The sequence below is a fragment of the Canis lupus genome, chromosome 9 (assembly GCF_048164855.1).
Source record: "Canis lupus baileyi chromosome 9, mCanLup2.hap1, whole genome shotgun sequence".
In the NCBI taxonomy this organism is placed as follows: domain Eukaryota; kingdom Metazoa; phylum Chordata; class Mammalia; order Carnivora; family Canidae; genus Canis; species Canis lupus.
The window spans coordinates 43,089,770-43,106,202 of record NC_132846.1 but is presented as its reverse complement, the minus strand read 5'-3'; the positions used below and the strand labels follow the sequence as shown (position 1 = coordinate 43,106,202).

General features: G+C 40.6%; 1 protein-coding gene across 2 annotated transcripts in view; it reads left to right on the top strand.

The window, feature by feature from the left end:
• VTI1B (vesicle transport through interaction with t-SNAREs 1B) overlaps positions 1–16,433 on the top strand; it is a 29,231-nt gene that overhangs the window by 10,676 nt on the left and 2,122 nt on the right. The window contains exons 2-5 of one of the 2 annotated variants that reach the window (XM_072839038.1): positions 9,186–9,361; positions 10,214–10,272; positions 12,354–12,545; positions 15,289–15,462. In XM_072839038.1, the coding sequence (XP_072695139.1) occupies positions 9,325–9,361; positions 10,214–10,272; positions 12,354–12,545; positions 15,289–15,462 (462 nt within the window). In that variant the 5' untranslated portion in view covers positions 9,186–9,324. The remainder of the gene's footprint in view (positions 1–9,185; positions 9,362–10,213; positions 10,273–12,353; positions 12,546–15,288; positions 15,463–16,433) is intronic. The other variant, XM_072839037.1, reaches the window with a different exon arrangement.

Sequence of the window (16,433 nt, the reverse complement as noted above, 5' to 3'; positions counted from 1 at the left end):
TCAGAAAAATGGACTTTTTTCAAATATTACTGCTCGTTGATAGTGTACATGGTCACCCAGGAGCTCTCTGATGGAGAAGTACAATGAGATTAATGTTGTTTTCATCCCTGCTAACACAATATCCATTCTGCAACCCATAGATCAAGGAGTAACCTTGATTTTCAAATCTTATTATTTAAGAAATACAGGGGCACCTGGATGATGCAGTAGGTTAAGTGTCCAACTCTTGGTTTTGGCTCAGGTCATGACTTCAGAGTTGTAGGATCGTGCCCTACATTGGGCTTGCACTCAGCACAGAGTCTGCTTAAAATTCCCCTTGCCCTCTGCCCCTCCCCCCCAGCATTCTCTCTCTCTCTCTCTCAAAATAAATGTTTCTCTCTTTCTCTGTGTCTCTATGAATAAATAAAATCATAAGCCTTTTTAAAAAAAGAAGTACATTCATAAGTCTATAGCTGCCATAGATAATGATTCCTCTGATGGATCTGAGCATAGTAAAATGAAAACCATCACGAAAGGATTCACCATTCTCAATGCCATTAAGAACATTCATGATTCAAAGGAAGAGGTAAAAATATCAACTTTAATGGGAGTTTTGAAGAAGTTGATTTTGATCTTCATGGATGACTTTGAAAGGTTTGAGACTTCGTGGAGGATGTAACTGCAGATGTGGTGGAAATGGCAAGAGAACTGGAATTAGAAGTGGAGCCGGGAGATGGGACTGAGTTACTGCAATCTCATGATAAAACTTTAACTGATGAGGGGCTGCTGCTTATGGATTGGCAAAGAAAGTGGTTTCTTGAGATGACATCTACTCCTGGTGAAGATGCCATGAAGATTGTTGAAATGACAGCAAAGGGGAGCACCTGGGTCTCAGTTGGTTAAGCGTCTGCCTTCCACTGGGGTCATGATCCTAGGATCTTGAGATAGAGCCCCAAGTCAGCCTCCTTGCTCAGTGGGGAGCCTGCTTCTCTCTTTTCCTCTGCCCCCCCCCACCCCACTCATGCACTCCGTTTCTCAAATAGTCTTTTAAAAAATGACAGCAAAGAATTTAAAATATTACATAATTTTAGCTGATAAAGCAGTGCAGGATATGAGAGGATTGACCCTAGTTTTGAAAGAAATTCTAGTGTGGGTGAGATGCTATCAAAAAGTTTCACATGCTACTGAGAAATTGTTCGTGAGGGACGCCTGGGTGGTTCAGCGGTTGAGTGGCTGCCTTCAGCTTAGGGCGTGATCCCCAGTCCAGGGATTGAGTCCCACTTCTGAAGTCCCATTTCCTGCAGGGAGCCTGTGTCTACCTCTGCCTATGTCTCTGCCTGTCTCTCTGTGTCTCTCATGAACAAATAAATAAAATCCCCCCCCCCAAAAAAAGAAATTGTTTGTGAAAGGAAAAGCCCGTTGATGTAGCAAACTTCATTTTTATCTTGTTTTAAGAAATTGCCACAGGGTACCTGAGTGGCTCAGTGGTTGAGCGTCTACCTTTGGCTCAGGTCGTGATCCCGGGGTCCTGGGATCGAGTCCTGCATTAGGCTCCCCACAGGGAGCCTGCTTCTCCCTCTCCCTGTGTCAATGAAACTTCAGATGATAGAATTTCTCAGCTATAAAGTATTTTTAAATTAAGGTAGAATTTCTCAGCTGTAAAGTATTTTCACAATTAAGGTATTAATCTTTAAGGCACATTTTTTAGACATAATGCTGCCACATACTTAAAAGACTACAGTAGAGCTTTTTTTTTTTAATTTTTTATTTATTTATGATAGTCACACAGAGAGAGAGAGAGGCAGAGACACAGGCAGAGGGAGAAGCAGGCTCCATGCACCGGGAGCCCGATGTGGGATTCGATCCCGGGTCTCCAGGATTGCGCCCTGGGCCAAAGGCAGGCGCCAAACCACTGCGCCACCCAGGGATCCCTACAGTAGAGCTTAAACATAACTTTTATATGCATAGAGAAACCAAAAACTAATTTGACTTGCTTTATTGTGTTACTCACTGTGGTAGTCTGGAACCAAACCCACAGTTTCTTCAGGGTATGCCTGTGCTTTTACAAAACTCCTTTTTTTTTTAAGATTTATTTATTTATTCATGAGAAACAGAGACAGAGATATAGATATATAGGCAGATGTAGAGATATAGGCAGAGGGAGAAGCAGGCTCCTCACAGGGAGCCTGATGTGGGACTCGATCCCAGATCTGGGGATCACACCCTGAGCCAAAGGCAGATGCTCAACCGCTGAGCCACCCAGGCAGCCCAAAACTCCTGTATAGTATGAGATCAGTGGTGTACAAATAGAGGATGTAGGTCTTAGAAATGCCACAGTGGGGCACCAAAAGCAAACTAACCGCATGATCCTGATGAAACTGAAGTTATTTCCACAGCTCTAATGGGTCAAGGTTAGTCATTCTTGGGTTGGCAAATCAAACCACCCATAAGGAAGAGAGGCTGCCCCTTAGTTAAACATTAAGGTAGGCTTTCTCTAGCTATTTCAAAGCTGACTTTTTCATGGTGCTGCCATCCAACCAGTTTATAACCAGTTAGTGTCAGAGTGAGTCATTTACATGTGACTGGTTTGAGAAGGCATATGGAATGGGGGATAGTGTTTGAAATAGCTCACTCTTGTTTTTGGTGCCCATTTCACTCAGTGTGCAGTTCTGCAGTTTTGTAGTTAACTGTGGTATTAACTCTAACTCCCTAAAAAATGAAAAAGTCTGAACAGGTTTTACCTGTTGCTGAAGGCTGTTTATTCCCTGGGAGCACAAAAATACTCCTCAATGCTATAATGTACAGCAGCCTTGGATTGGAAATCAGGAGACTTGCATTCTAGAATTAGTGTCACCATTTGCTCCTCTTATGACCTTGGGGAAGGCAGTTTCTCCAAGCTCTAGTTTCCTCAACTGTAAAATGAGAAGGTTAGGTTAGATGACCTCTGAGATCCATTTCCACTCTAACATTTATTGCTTTCACAATTCTGAGACTAAAGTATAAAGAAGCACATCCTGGTACTTCCAGTTGGATAGATAGAGTTCAACCTCTTTTGAACCTTGAATTGTCGTCTATCTTCCTGGCTTAATCATCAGAAGGGAGAATTTCAGAGGCTTTTTTTTTTTTAACTTTAGGATTCCATAAAGTATCTCATAATGTGGTGAAATTCTTAAAATTATTTTCAAAGGGAGCATATTTCTTTTTAAAAGTATATGAACTGCATAGCACTCCTAAGAGAATGTCTTATAAAATTAGAGAATGGAGTATCCCAGTTCCAAAGAGACTGAGAATGACATAATCATGGAGAGAAGTTAGTGAAAGGATCAAAATCCTGTGAGCTACCTCTTTGCCCTCCTACTCTTAGCTATGTACCCACTTTCTAGAGTTGGCCTCTTAAAAATGCAGATTTTCCTATCTCTTACAAAGGAAGAATAAAGAAGGAAGCTCTATGACTAACTGTTGTAGATAAATCAGAGCTAAAAAGGGAATGCACTTATATGTAGAATAATTCTTCTTTCTGTCTGCCATGGATCAGAAGTGTGTTTGAGTTTGAAGATGTGCCTATTCAGAGGAGTGGTGACACTCAGCAGCAGCTTATTACAGAGTAATATGATACTTCTCCATGGAGGTAGCCATTCTTGATTGCAGATATAATTTCACTGCTGGTGCTTGAAAGTACTACTCAGAGATCATGACAGCTGCTTTTGTGCTTACTTCAGTTACATCATGGATGGTCATGATGCAGACCATTTGCGATGGCTGAACTTTCTCCTATTTAAAACAACAAACCCTTGGTTTTGTGAGCAGTGTAGTGAAAAATAGTTCATTGGGAGTGTCTTGTGTATATTAAGGGAATGTCACATAACAAGGAAGTATAGTTAAAGGTGCATTGTCATTTGCTCTTTCAGGCAGTAGTAACATCTAAGGAACACTACTATGTTTAGAGTTCTAGAAGCTATGAAACTTAGAAAAAGTAGGGGCACCTGGGTGGCTCAGTTGGTTAAGCATCCACCTTCAGGTCAGGTCATGATCCCAGGGTCCTAGGATCAAGCCCCATGTCGGGCTCCCTGCTCAGCAGAGTCTGTTTCTCCCTCCTCCCCCTGCAGCTCCCCCTGCTTGTGTACTCTCGTGCTCTCTCTCTCTCAAATAAAATTTTTTAAAAGATTTTATTTATTCATGAGAGACACAGAGAGAAAGAGGCAGAGACATAGACAGGGGGAAGCAGGCTCCATGCAAGGAGCCTGAAGTGGGACTCCATCCCAGAATTCTGGGATCATGCCCTGAGTTGAAGGTGGATGCTCAGCCGCTGAGCCACCCAAGCATCCTTCTCTCAAATAAATTTTTTTAAAAAAGTAAATTTCCCTGTTCTGGAGAAGCTTGATCTCCAGCTGCAAATATAGAATATATAGATGCGGAATGGTTTATGATCACTTAAAAAGCATCAGACAGCTGACATCATAGACACTGTTGTGATTAACAAAATGTAAATCCATATATAAAGCACTATAGTGGTGTTACATCTTATATGGGATTGGGTTTGAATGCTTAAGATGAAAACCAAGGTAAAGAAAATTAGCCAAGAAAATCTCAGGACAGCATATTGAATACCCACGTGCCATCCCTTCATAAGCCCAACTCAGCTGTTTTCTTTGGCATTGAGTAAAATTGCTCTTTTTTTTTTTTTTTCAGTTGATGAGGTGCTGACTTATTTAGGAGTCACAATGAATGAGAAATAATGCAGCTTTAAAAACCACATCTGTATATACATGCCATGGTATGGATGAATTATGCTAAGTGAAATAAGGACATTATGCTTATCGAGGACATTATACTAAGTGAAATAAGCCAGACACAAAAGACAAATATGTTATTCCTCTTCTAGGAGATGCTAGACTAATCAAACTCATAGAAACAGAGAGTAAAATGGTGGTTATCAGAGTCTGGGGGAATAGGAAGTGGGGAATTAAGTGTTGATTTGGTATGGAGTTTCAGTTTGGGGTGGTGAAAAGGTTCTGGAGGTGGGGTAGAGTGATGTTTGCACAGCAGTGTGAATGTACTTACAGCTCTTTAGCCATATACTTAAAAGTTGACAAAATGGTAAATTTTGTTAAATAAATATTACCAAAAAAAAAAAAAAAAAAAGACTATCCCCAGATTGTAAAATTCCAGGGCAGCCCGGGTGGCTCAGCGGTTTGGCGCCACCTTCAGTCCAGGTCCTGATCCTGGATACCAGGGATCGGGTCCCACGTCGGGGCTCCCTGCATGGAGCCTGCCTGCTTCTCCCTCTGCCTGTGTCTCTGCCTCTCTCTCTCTGTGTGTCTCTCATGAATGAATAAAATCTTAAAAAAGTAATTCTAAAAGGTAAACTCAAACAGTGTAAGCAGTGGTAACTTTTTGGTCATAAGTAGATTACATGTAGATTTTCAGGGAGAATATCCATGTGGACACATTTTTAGAAATCAAACTCATATGTAGGGCTAATTTTTGCTTGTTACATATGAAGGAATGACCTGCCTCCTGTTTTATAGCTAAGGAAGGAGGTCAGGTCCCAAAGTGTTGAAGAATTATTTATCCAAGCTTACATGTTTAACGCCAAGGAAAAGTCCCTTTCTCACCAGCTGTTCCCTTTTTACACAGATACTTACCAGGTGGTATCAATGCCAGTACTTCATCATTTTTGCCATGTCTGAGTACCATTTTTACTGTTACTTGTTTTCTTTATATAAACATTTCTTATAAAATACATTTACTTAATATATAAAGTTATTTTTTTAAAAATTTTATTTATCTGAGAAACAGAAAGTGAGAGCTCGAAGGGATGGGAAGGGACAGAGGAAGAGGGAGAAGCAGACTTCCCACTGAGCAGGGAGGCTTGATCCAGGACCCCAGGATCATGAGCTGAGCTGAAGGCAGACCTTAACCGACTGAGCCACCCAGGCACCCCCATAAAGTTATGTTATTTTTTTTAAAGATTATTTATTTATTTATGAGAGAGAGAGAGAGACAGACAGACAGACGAGGGAGAAGCGAGGGAGAAGCAGGCTCCATGCAGGGAGCCCGACGTGGGACTCAATCCCGGGTCTCCAGGACCACGCTCTGGGCTGAAGGTCGCGCTAAATCACTGAGCCACCCGGGCTGCCCTATTTTGGCTTTTTTATGTACAGTTAACATACAATGTTGTATCAGTTTCAGGTATGCAATATAATGATTCCATGATTCTATATATTATTCAGTGCTTATCAAGAGAAGTGTGCTTCTTGGGCAGCCCCAGTGGCGCAGCGGTTTAGCGCCGCCTACAGCCCGGGGTTTGATCCTGGGAACCCTGGATCGAGTCCCACATCAGGCTCCCTGCATGGAGCCTGCGTCTCCCTCTGCCTGTGCCTCTGCCTCTCTCTCTCTTTCTCTGTGTCTCTATGAATAAATAAATAAAATCATTAAAAAAAAAAGTGTGCTTCTTAAACCCCTTTATCTATCTCACCCATTCTCCCATTTATCTCCCCTCTAGCAGCTGTTAGTTTGTTCTCTGTATTTTAAGATTGTTTTTTTGTCTCTTTTTAGTTTTGTTCATTTGTTTCTTAAATTCCAAAATATGAGTACAATCATACAGTATTTGTCTTTCATTTTTTGACTTATTTGACTTAATTTCACTTAACATTATACCCTCTCAATCCATCTGTGTTGTCACAAATGGTAAGATATCATTCTTTTTCTTTTTTTATGGATGAATAATACCGTTTTATATTTACATACACACACACCCCACATCTTAATCTGTTTATCTATAGGTGGACACTTGGGTTGCTTCCATATCTTGGTTATTGTAAAAAATATTGCAGTAAACATAGGGGTGCATTATATCTTTTCAAATTAGTATTTTTGTTTTCTTTGGGTAAATACCCACTAGTGGAATTACTGGATCATATGGTGATTCTATTTTTAATTTTTTGAGGAACCTCTATACTGCGTCAGCTTGCATTCCCACCAACAGTGCATGAGGGTTCCTTTTTCTCCACATTCTCACCAACACTTGTCATTTCTTGTGTTTTTGATTTTAGCCATTCTGACAGATAAAGTGACATCTCATTGTGGTTTTGATTTGTATTTCCCTGATGATTAGTGATGTTGAGCATCTTTTTATGTGTCTGTTGGCCATCTGTAGGTCTTCTTTGGAAAAAAATGCTTATTCAGGTCCCCTGCCCATTAATTGGATTATTTGGCTTTTTGGTGTTTAATTTTCTAAGTTCTTTATATAGTGGGTATTAACCCCTTACTGAAGATATCATTTGCAAATCTCTCATCAGTAGGTTGCCTTTTTGTTTTGTTAATGGTTTACTTCGCTATATAAAGGCTTTTTCTTTTGCTGTAGTCCCAATGATTTCATTTTGCTTTTGTTTCTCTTGCCTGAGGAAATGTATCTAGAAAAATGTTTCTATGACTGATGTAAAAGAAATTTCTGCTTGTGTTTTCTTCTAGGCGTTTCACGGTTTCAGGTCTCACATTTAGGCTCTTAATTCATTAAAAAAGGGGTCCCATTTCACACATAGCTGTCTAGTTTTCCGAGCTCCATTTGTTGAAGAGATTGTTTTTTTTCCCATTATATATTCTTGCCTCCTTGTTGTAGATTAATTGATCATATAGGTGTTTCTTGAGGTAGGCCTGTATAGCTATAAACTTCTCTCTCAGAGAAGTTTTTGCTGCATCCCCAAAATTTTGGACCATTGTATTTCATTGGTCTCCATGTATTTTTAATAACCGTATATAGTCAACATACAGTGTTATATTAGTTTCAGGTATACAATGTAGTGATTCAGCAATTCTGTGTTACTCAGTGCTCATCATGATTGTTGTACTCTTCATCCCCTTCACCTGTTTTACCCAGCCCCTCTCTTTCTTCTCCACTGGAAACAACCAGTTTGTTCTCTGTATTTAAGCATCTTTTTTTTTCCTCCACTTGTTTTTGTTTCTTAAATTCCACATGAGTGAATCATACGGTATTAGTCTTTCTCCAACTTATTTCACTTAGCATTATACCCTCTAGATCCATCCATATTGTTGCAAATGGTAAGATTTCATTCTTTTTTATTGCTGAGTAATATTCCTCTGTGTGTGTATGTGAGAGAGAGAGAGAGACATAGTCTTATCCATTCATCTGGGATGGACATGTGGTTGCTTCCATATGTCTAGCTAGTGTAAATAATGCTGCAGTAAACATAGGGGTGCATATATCTTTTTGAATTAGTGTTTCTGGCATGCCTGGGTGGCTCAGCAGTTGAGCGTCTCTACCTTTGGCTCAGGGCGTGATCCTGGAGTCCCAGGATTGGGTCTCAAGTCGGGCTCCCTGCATGGAGCCTGCTTCTCCCTCTGCCTGTGTCTCTGCCTCTTTCTCACTCTCTGTGTCTCTCATGAATAAATGAATAACGTATTTTTAAAAAAAGAATTAGTGTTTCTGTTTTGTTTGGGCAAATAGTAGTGGATTTACTGGATTGTAGGGGAGTTCTATTTAAAAAATTTTGAAGAATCTCCATACTGTTTTCCACAGTGACCACCAGTTTGCATTCCTACCAACAGTGAATGAGGGTCCCTTTTTCTCCACATCCTTACCAGCACTCGTGTCTCCATGTGTTTTTTGATGTCCTCTTTGATTTCTTGGTTGACCCATTCATTGTTTAGTAGTGTATTATTTAGTCTCCATATATTTGTGTTCTTTCCAATTTCTGCGATTGATTTCTAGTATGCATGACATAATTTTAACTTAATGAGATTTGCTTTGTGGCCTAATAAGTGATCTGTGCACTTTAAAGGAATGTATATTGCACTCTTCTTGGATGGAATGATATATATATGTATGTATATATATATAGAGAGAGAGTTTTTTTAAGATTTTCTTTATTCATGAGAGAGAGGCAGAGAGAGAAGCAGGCCTCCTACAGGGAGCCCAACGTGGGACTTGATCCCAGGACCCTGGATCATGCCCTGAGCTGAAGACAGACGCTCAACTGCTGAGCCATCTAGGTGTCCCTGGAATGATGTGTGTGTGTGTGTGTGTGTGTGTGTGTGTGTGTGTTCAATGGAAAATCTTTCAAACCTATCTAAATGATCAAAAAAAAGGTAGTGAAGGCAAAACAATGCTATTTTAGTTAAATGTTACTGCTTGGCAGCTGAAGCCTATTTTATTTTTGTTAAAAGAAGAAATTAATAATTTTTAGGCATTCAAGATACCAGCACCAAAGTGACAAGATGCAAAGGATTGAAGCAGAATTGAAAGGGGAATGACTTTCTCACTGTGTGAGTCATTGGTATTTACATCATTTTATATATCACCACCAGTGGGTATGGCCAAGAAATATGTACCCATACCCTGCACTCCCTGCAAGTAGAGTAGGTGAGTTTTGAATTTGTTTTGCAGAAGAAAAGCAGTGGTAGGGTCAATATAGAGAAGTGTTTTTCAGTGGAGATAAAAGTGGAGACAAGATTTCAGAGAATCAGTATTATTAAACCTTCTTGTTGATGAAGGTGCACCTAATCCCTGTAGGGGAAAATCGGTTGACAGTGGTTAATTAATTTTTTTTTTTTTTTTTTTAAGATTTATTCATGAGAGACACAGAGAGAGAGAGGCAGAGACACAGGCAGAGCGAGAAGCAGGCCCCATGCAGGGAGCCAGACGTGGGACTCGATCCCGGGACTCCAGGATCACACCCTAGGCTGAAGGCAGGCGCTAAACTGCTGAGCCACCCGGGGATCCCCAACAGTGATTAATTTAGACCTGTAATGTTTCTTAGTAGGATAATACTGACCTTTGGAGCCAGATAATTGTCAGGCACGAGTGTCCCAAGCATGGATATTTTTACTTGGGCACTAAAATGCCATTCATAATACCCATCCTCTTCCCTCCCCCATTATTGTGATAACAAGTTCCCATACATTTCTAAATGTTTTTTTAGGGGTGCCCGGATGGCTCAGTAGGTTATGCATCAACTCTTGGCTCAGGTCATGATCTCAGGATTGTGAGATGCAGCCCCTCCCTCTCCTGTCCCCTCCCCTATGCCAGCTTACCTGTGCACTTGCTCTCTCTCTCAAAAATAAGTAAAAATTTTTTAAAAAGTAATTTTTAGAGATAATTAAGTACTACTAACCCCATCGGGAGGGTTGGGCAGTGTATTCTAAGCAGAGGGAATGATCTCTACAAATATATGAAAACAGGACTGAGCATTTGAAACTTCTCTATCTTTTCCAGAAGAGAAGAAGAAGCTGATCAGAGATTTTGACGAAAAGCAACAGGAAGCAAATGAAACGGTGAGGAGGAGGAGCATGTCCTTACTTCTTCCTGGAGTTAGTCATTTCCAAAAGTAATGCTTATTGATCACAGATTAACTGTTCCTGTCTTTGATCTTGGTTTTGATTATTTTTTATTAAATGAGGCCAATTGATGGGGTGAGTGGTAAAGGGGGTTTGACAAACACAAATGGATAAAGCTTGGATACTCTCTTAAAATGAGTCTTTGATATAATACATTCCTGATATGAATAGTAAGGGCATTCTCAAACCTTTACCTGGGTGATCTTTTATTTTCTTTTATTTATTTTATTTTACTTTATTTAAAAAAATTTTTTTTAATTTTTATTTATTTATGATAGTCACACACAGAGAGAGAGAGAGAGGCAGAGACATAGGCAGAGGGAGAAGCAGGCTCCATGTACCGGGAGCCCGACGTGGGATTCAATCCTGGGTCTCCAGGATCGTGCCCTGGGCCAAAGACAGGCGCTAAACCGCTGCACCACCCAGGGATCCCTATTTTTAAAATTTTTTTATTTATTCATGAGAGACAGAGAAAGAGAGAGGCAGAGACAGGCAGAGGGAGAAGCAGGCTCCATGTAGGGAGCCCAATGTGGGACCCAATTCCGGGACTGCAGGATCACACCCTGGGCCGAAGGCAGGGGCCAAACCACTGAGCCACCCAGGGAATCTCCCTGGGTGGTCTTTTAAAATTTCATTAGGGGCACATTGGTGGCTCATTCGGTTAAGAGTCAGACTCTTGATTTTGGCCAGGGTCATGATCTTGTGGGTCATGGGATTGGGCTGCATCGGGCTCTGCACTCATTGGGGAGTCTGCTTAAAGATTCTTTCCATCTGCCTGCCCCCCATTTCTCTTGCACGCATGCACACACACACTCTCTAAAATGAATAAATAAATCATGTTTAAAAATAAAATTTGGGGCATCTGGGTGGCTTAGTTAAGCATCTGCTTTGGCTCTGGTCATGATCTCAGGGTCCTGGGATCGATCCCCAGTGGGCTTGTGCTGGGCATGGAGCCTGCCTAGGATTCTCTCTTCCTCCTTCTGCCCCTTGCCTGCATTCTTTCTATCTCAATAATAAAAAACTGGCCATTAAGATCAATTTTTCTTCTTTGTTAAACTTACTATAAAAAAGAAATGTATCTCAGAAGTGCTTGTAGCCACATTCCCTTATGTTTTAAAAGAGATTAGCGAAAAAAAAAAAAATAAATAAATAAAAGAGATTAGCGAAATTAACCAATCCCAACTCTGGCCATCCCAGGCAGATGAAAATAATTTATGGCCTCTTGTGAACATGTCTGGGTGTTACATTTTACTTACCCAATAAAATGGAAATCTGATTGGGACTCTGGATTATCTAGGACATGGAGACAAACAATTGATTTTCAGAAGAAAGAGGAAGGGGAAGAACCCTGATGCCAGACCCTTACCATTTTAGTACAGTAGACCTCAAAGTGCTTCATGATAGCACTTGAACCATAACAAACTAAAAATTTGGTATACTGAAAAGGATATTTGAAGATTTGTGTAATCTTGAGCAGATTTCTTCAATTTTTATATATGAATTAGAAGTAGTATTTCCTACCTTATTGAGGACAGGAAAGATTAAGTTATTAAATAATGTATAAGATGTTTAATAAGAAATAAAGTACTTGCTAGTTTTTTCACTCATGTATCACATACTTTTTGAATGCCTGTTCTATATGGACTAGGCACTGCCAGGCACTCAGAGAAAGGAGGTGAACATGGAATGCCTGGGTGGCTCAATGGTTGAGCATCTGCCTTTGGCTCAGGTCTTGATCCTGGGGTCCTGGTCTCAAGTCCCACATCAGGCTCCCTGCAGGGAGCCTGCTTCTCCTTCTCCCTATGTCTCTGCCTCTCTCTCTGTGTCTCTCATGAATAAATAAGTAAAATCTTAAAAAAAAATAAAGGAGGTAAACATGTCACATGTGGTCCCTGCCCCTCCCCTCGTGGAACATATGGTTGAGTACTTATTCGGATTTGTCTATGGTTTGATTAGTCAAAACTAGCACATGCCCGGATGAGAGCAGCCCATCTACTCACTACTTTCTGCCTTCCTAGCTGGCAGAGATGGAAGAGGAACTACGTTATGCACCTCTATCTTTCCGTAACCCTATGATGTCTAAGCTTCGAACCTACCGGAAGGATCTTGCCAAACTCCATCGGGAAGTGAGAAGCACACCTTTGACAGCCACACCTGGAGGCCGAGGAGACATGAAATACGGTTCATATGCTGTAGAAAATGAACATATGGTAAGCTTCAGCTGGTTTTTTTTTTCCCTTAATGGCCTGTGGGCACAAAAATTAGCCATATTGTAGAGTTTGTTACCAGTCAGTAGTAGACTCTTGTTCTTTACACTGTATCCTGTTTCCTGCATCCAATTCCCCTTCTCCTCTTGGGGTAACCAGCTCTATTGTATTTAATACAGATCTTTCCAAACCATGCTTAGATTTCTTTGTATCTCTTATAAAACAGTGCTAGGTACTCAGTAGAGGAATACAAGTGTTATCTATTCTTAATTGTATCTGGACTTTGTATTCTGACCTATTGATCTGGGTTTTCATGTATACTCAAAAAATTCAGTTAGGCTTTTTAATTTATCCAAAGTTTGTTACAAATTAACCCAGGCTTTCCTTTACATTTATATCAAGATGACCCAACATCCAGAGACACAGTAGAGAAGGGAGGATCCTTCTCAGGAGGGGACTAACGGGCTTTTACTTAGTTGTAATGGAAAGTAAGCCAGATTACCTCTCTAGACTCTAGCATTCTGATTTATAAAATTAGACTGACAGAATTGAAAACCTATATACTGAAATGAGAAGCTGGATAAAGAATAAAAGTTCACAAAAATTTAATGTGTTGCATTTGGGATTATACTCCACTGTACAAAGTAGAAATGGTCTGGCAAATAGCCAGTAGCATGGGAGAGAAATGGACAGGGACCCACAGGTATAGACTGTATGTATGTAAAAAGGTCAATAGCGTAGTGTTAAACAGTCCTGTTTCATGATACATCCTGATTATGGTTCAAAGACATTCAGATGATACTGGCCTGACATTGCTGATGTCAGAACTGGAGAGAATGATACAAACTTTCAAAAGTCACTTGTGAAGAGAGACGGAAAAGGCAAACAGGTGAAGCTTGTTAAAGCGAGATGAGAGGTATTAAGTGAGTTTGGGCATTTGTTACCAGAAATCAACAACAGAAAAAAAGCAGGAGATAAAGCCAAACAATAGTTTGCTTTAAAATTACTAGTTTCAGGGCAGCCCTGGTAGCGCAGCGGTTTAACGCCTTCTGCAGCCCAGGGTGTGATCCTGGAGACCCGGGATCGAGTCCCACATCGGGCTTCCTGCGTGGAACCTGCTTCTCCCTCTGCCTGTGTCTCTGCCTCTCTCTCGCTCTCTCTGAATGAATAAATAAATCTTTAAAAAAAAAATTACTAGTTTCAGGGGTACCTAGGTGGCTCAGTCAGTTAAGCATCTGCCTTCGGCTCAGATCATGATCCCAGGGTCCTGGAATCAAACCCCGTGCATTGGGCTCCCTGCTGAGCTTTTCCCTCTCCTCTGCTTGTGCACTCTCTTGCTATCTCTATCTCTCAAATAATTTTTTTAAAAATTACTAGTTTCAAAAGTTATAAAGATTATTTAGATACACATACCACCTTCAGTGGCATTCTTGTTCTGAACTGGGGTTGATTTATGTGATCTTATGTCTTTGCCTGCTCTTCGGTCTGATCAGTTAAAAATCCCCCATTTTTTTTAAAAGCCATACTCCTTTTTTTTTTTTTTTTTTTTTTAAGATTTATTTATTTATGATAGAGAGAGAGAGAGAGGCAGAGACACAGGCGGAAGGAGAATCAGGCTCCCTGCAGGGAGCCCAATGTGGGACCCAATCCTGGGACTCCAGGATCGCGCCCTGGGCCAAAGGCAGGCGTCAAACTGCTGAGCCACCCAGGAATCCCCCATACTCCTGCTTCTCTTAAGCTAAAGTAATTGGGATTCATTTCAGTGTCATTGAAGTGGTTCCATCATCCACTAGTGTGTAGGCCATTTCTTAGCTGGAAACCCAGTAGTTTGGTTTCTTGATGGTGGTGTGTAGTGCTAGTATACTGTCACATAGTTTAGTCATAGGCCCTGTAAACCAACCCTTTTCTGAATGTGTAAGTGCTTTGAATAGTGAAGAACTTAGCTGTACCCATTAGTCAGTGGTTAATTCTGGCTGACAGAGTCTACTTCTGTCATCGTGCCTTCTGTGTTTGGGATTATAGGTGGAGTGAAACTTTGGTAGGGATTTAGAAAATTAGGGCACTTGGGAAATTAGGGCAGCTTACTTGGCCCTAGATACCTCCTTCCCTGAGAGTAGTCACCAGTGTGGCAACTTCAGAGTTTTTGTTTCATTTGGCTTGAGATGAAATTCTTTTTGGGTTTCCAAGACTGTAGCCACTTAAGTGTTTTCCAAAATGAGATTAGTGTCTCAGACTTCTAAGTGATTTCTGTTCGTACTGCAAATGAATAGCTTATTCATGGTCCCTTAATCCTCAGTACCAATCAAGAGGAAATCTTCAGTGAATTAATCTATTTCTAGGCCATGGAGTTTAGTTAGTTGGTTTGTTACCCCGTAAAAAGTTACAGGCTATATGCATATTTAGGTAGCTCCTGTACCCCAAATCTGGGCCACTGCCTCTCAGAAGTTGTTAGTCCAGAAAGCACATGAAATCACTTCAAATTCATCATGAACACAAGGAAAATGCCTTAATGTTTTTAATTCTTTTCTTGCCTCACATAAATATAATAAACAGTGATGTGACGGTATGTGATCTTATATTGGATTCCAATAATCTTATAGTTGATTAGCATCTTTGGTTGTCTTAAAAGTATTGAAAATTACTGCACGTGCTATATCCATTCTTACATCGGAATGGCCACAGGGAATGTGCGGCAGTGAATTCATAACAGAAGAGGTCTAACATTTCCCTTCCATGTACCTGTCAGAACCGGCTGCAATCTCAAAGGGCATTGCTTCTGCAAGGCACTGATAGCCTGAACCGGGCCACCCAGAGTATTGAGCGTTCTCATCGGATTGCCACAGAGACTGACCAGATTGGCTCAGAAATCATAGAAGAGCTGGGGGAACAACGTGACCAGTTGGAACGTACTAAAAGTAGGGTAAGTCTGAGTGGATGGGGGAAAGTGGGTGGGCCCCTTATATTCTACAGTTACGGATGGGAGTTCTGAATTCAGCGTTAGGACCCTTTAGGTGTTTACACTTTTCTTGGCTGGGAGATTTCTCTTGAAAGTAATTTTACCCCTCAGATTTAGAGGTCATTAGAGGAAGAAAAAAAAAAAAAAAAGACTGAGGAAACTCAGCATCTGCATTTATGGAAGATTGTCAGTTCCAAGATGATAGCCACTCCATCCTTTTAATTCCTGTATTACCAACCTAAGATTTTTCTTATACATGTAGTATGATACTATGCTGTTCTTATGAAAGCACCATCTATTTAAAATGATCCTAGTTTGTCATTTAGAGCCAAGGCTATTTTCCAGAGGTCACAAAATAGTACTGCTGACAATTTATAGAGGTTTAATCCTGGACTATATTGCTACCCAAGGTAAACTGGATCACTGTGGGAAGAAAATGGGAAATAGCTTAGGCCAAATGACTATATCAAGGCCTCTGAAAAACACCGTGTTTCTCCCTTTCCATACACCTGCATAGGAATTTCAAAAGTAGCACAACTTGTCAATAAAGTGTCCTATTCTTAACATTATGAGGCAAATACAAATTAAAGAACAGATACTGTGGGCAAGACTTGGATTGTTTCCTCAGTGTGGGGATTGGAGGGGATTTTCTCATATATTCTAATAGTTGCAATTCTCTGTTCTTAAATTAGAATAATGAATGCCCTTCCCTCCTCAGTGAAAGTTCACAACTACTGAATTCAAGGGAAACTGTGGAGAAGGCAACTTGCTTACTGATTGTGTGGTTTTTGACTTTTGAATATATCAGGTGGATTGTTTGAATTTAAAAGCCAAGGAATGAGCTGAAAGATCAACTTATTACTATGGCCACTGGGGAACAGGAACAGATGGCATGTGGCATCTGTTGAAATATTCCCCAGCTATCTAGCTAACAG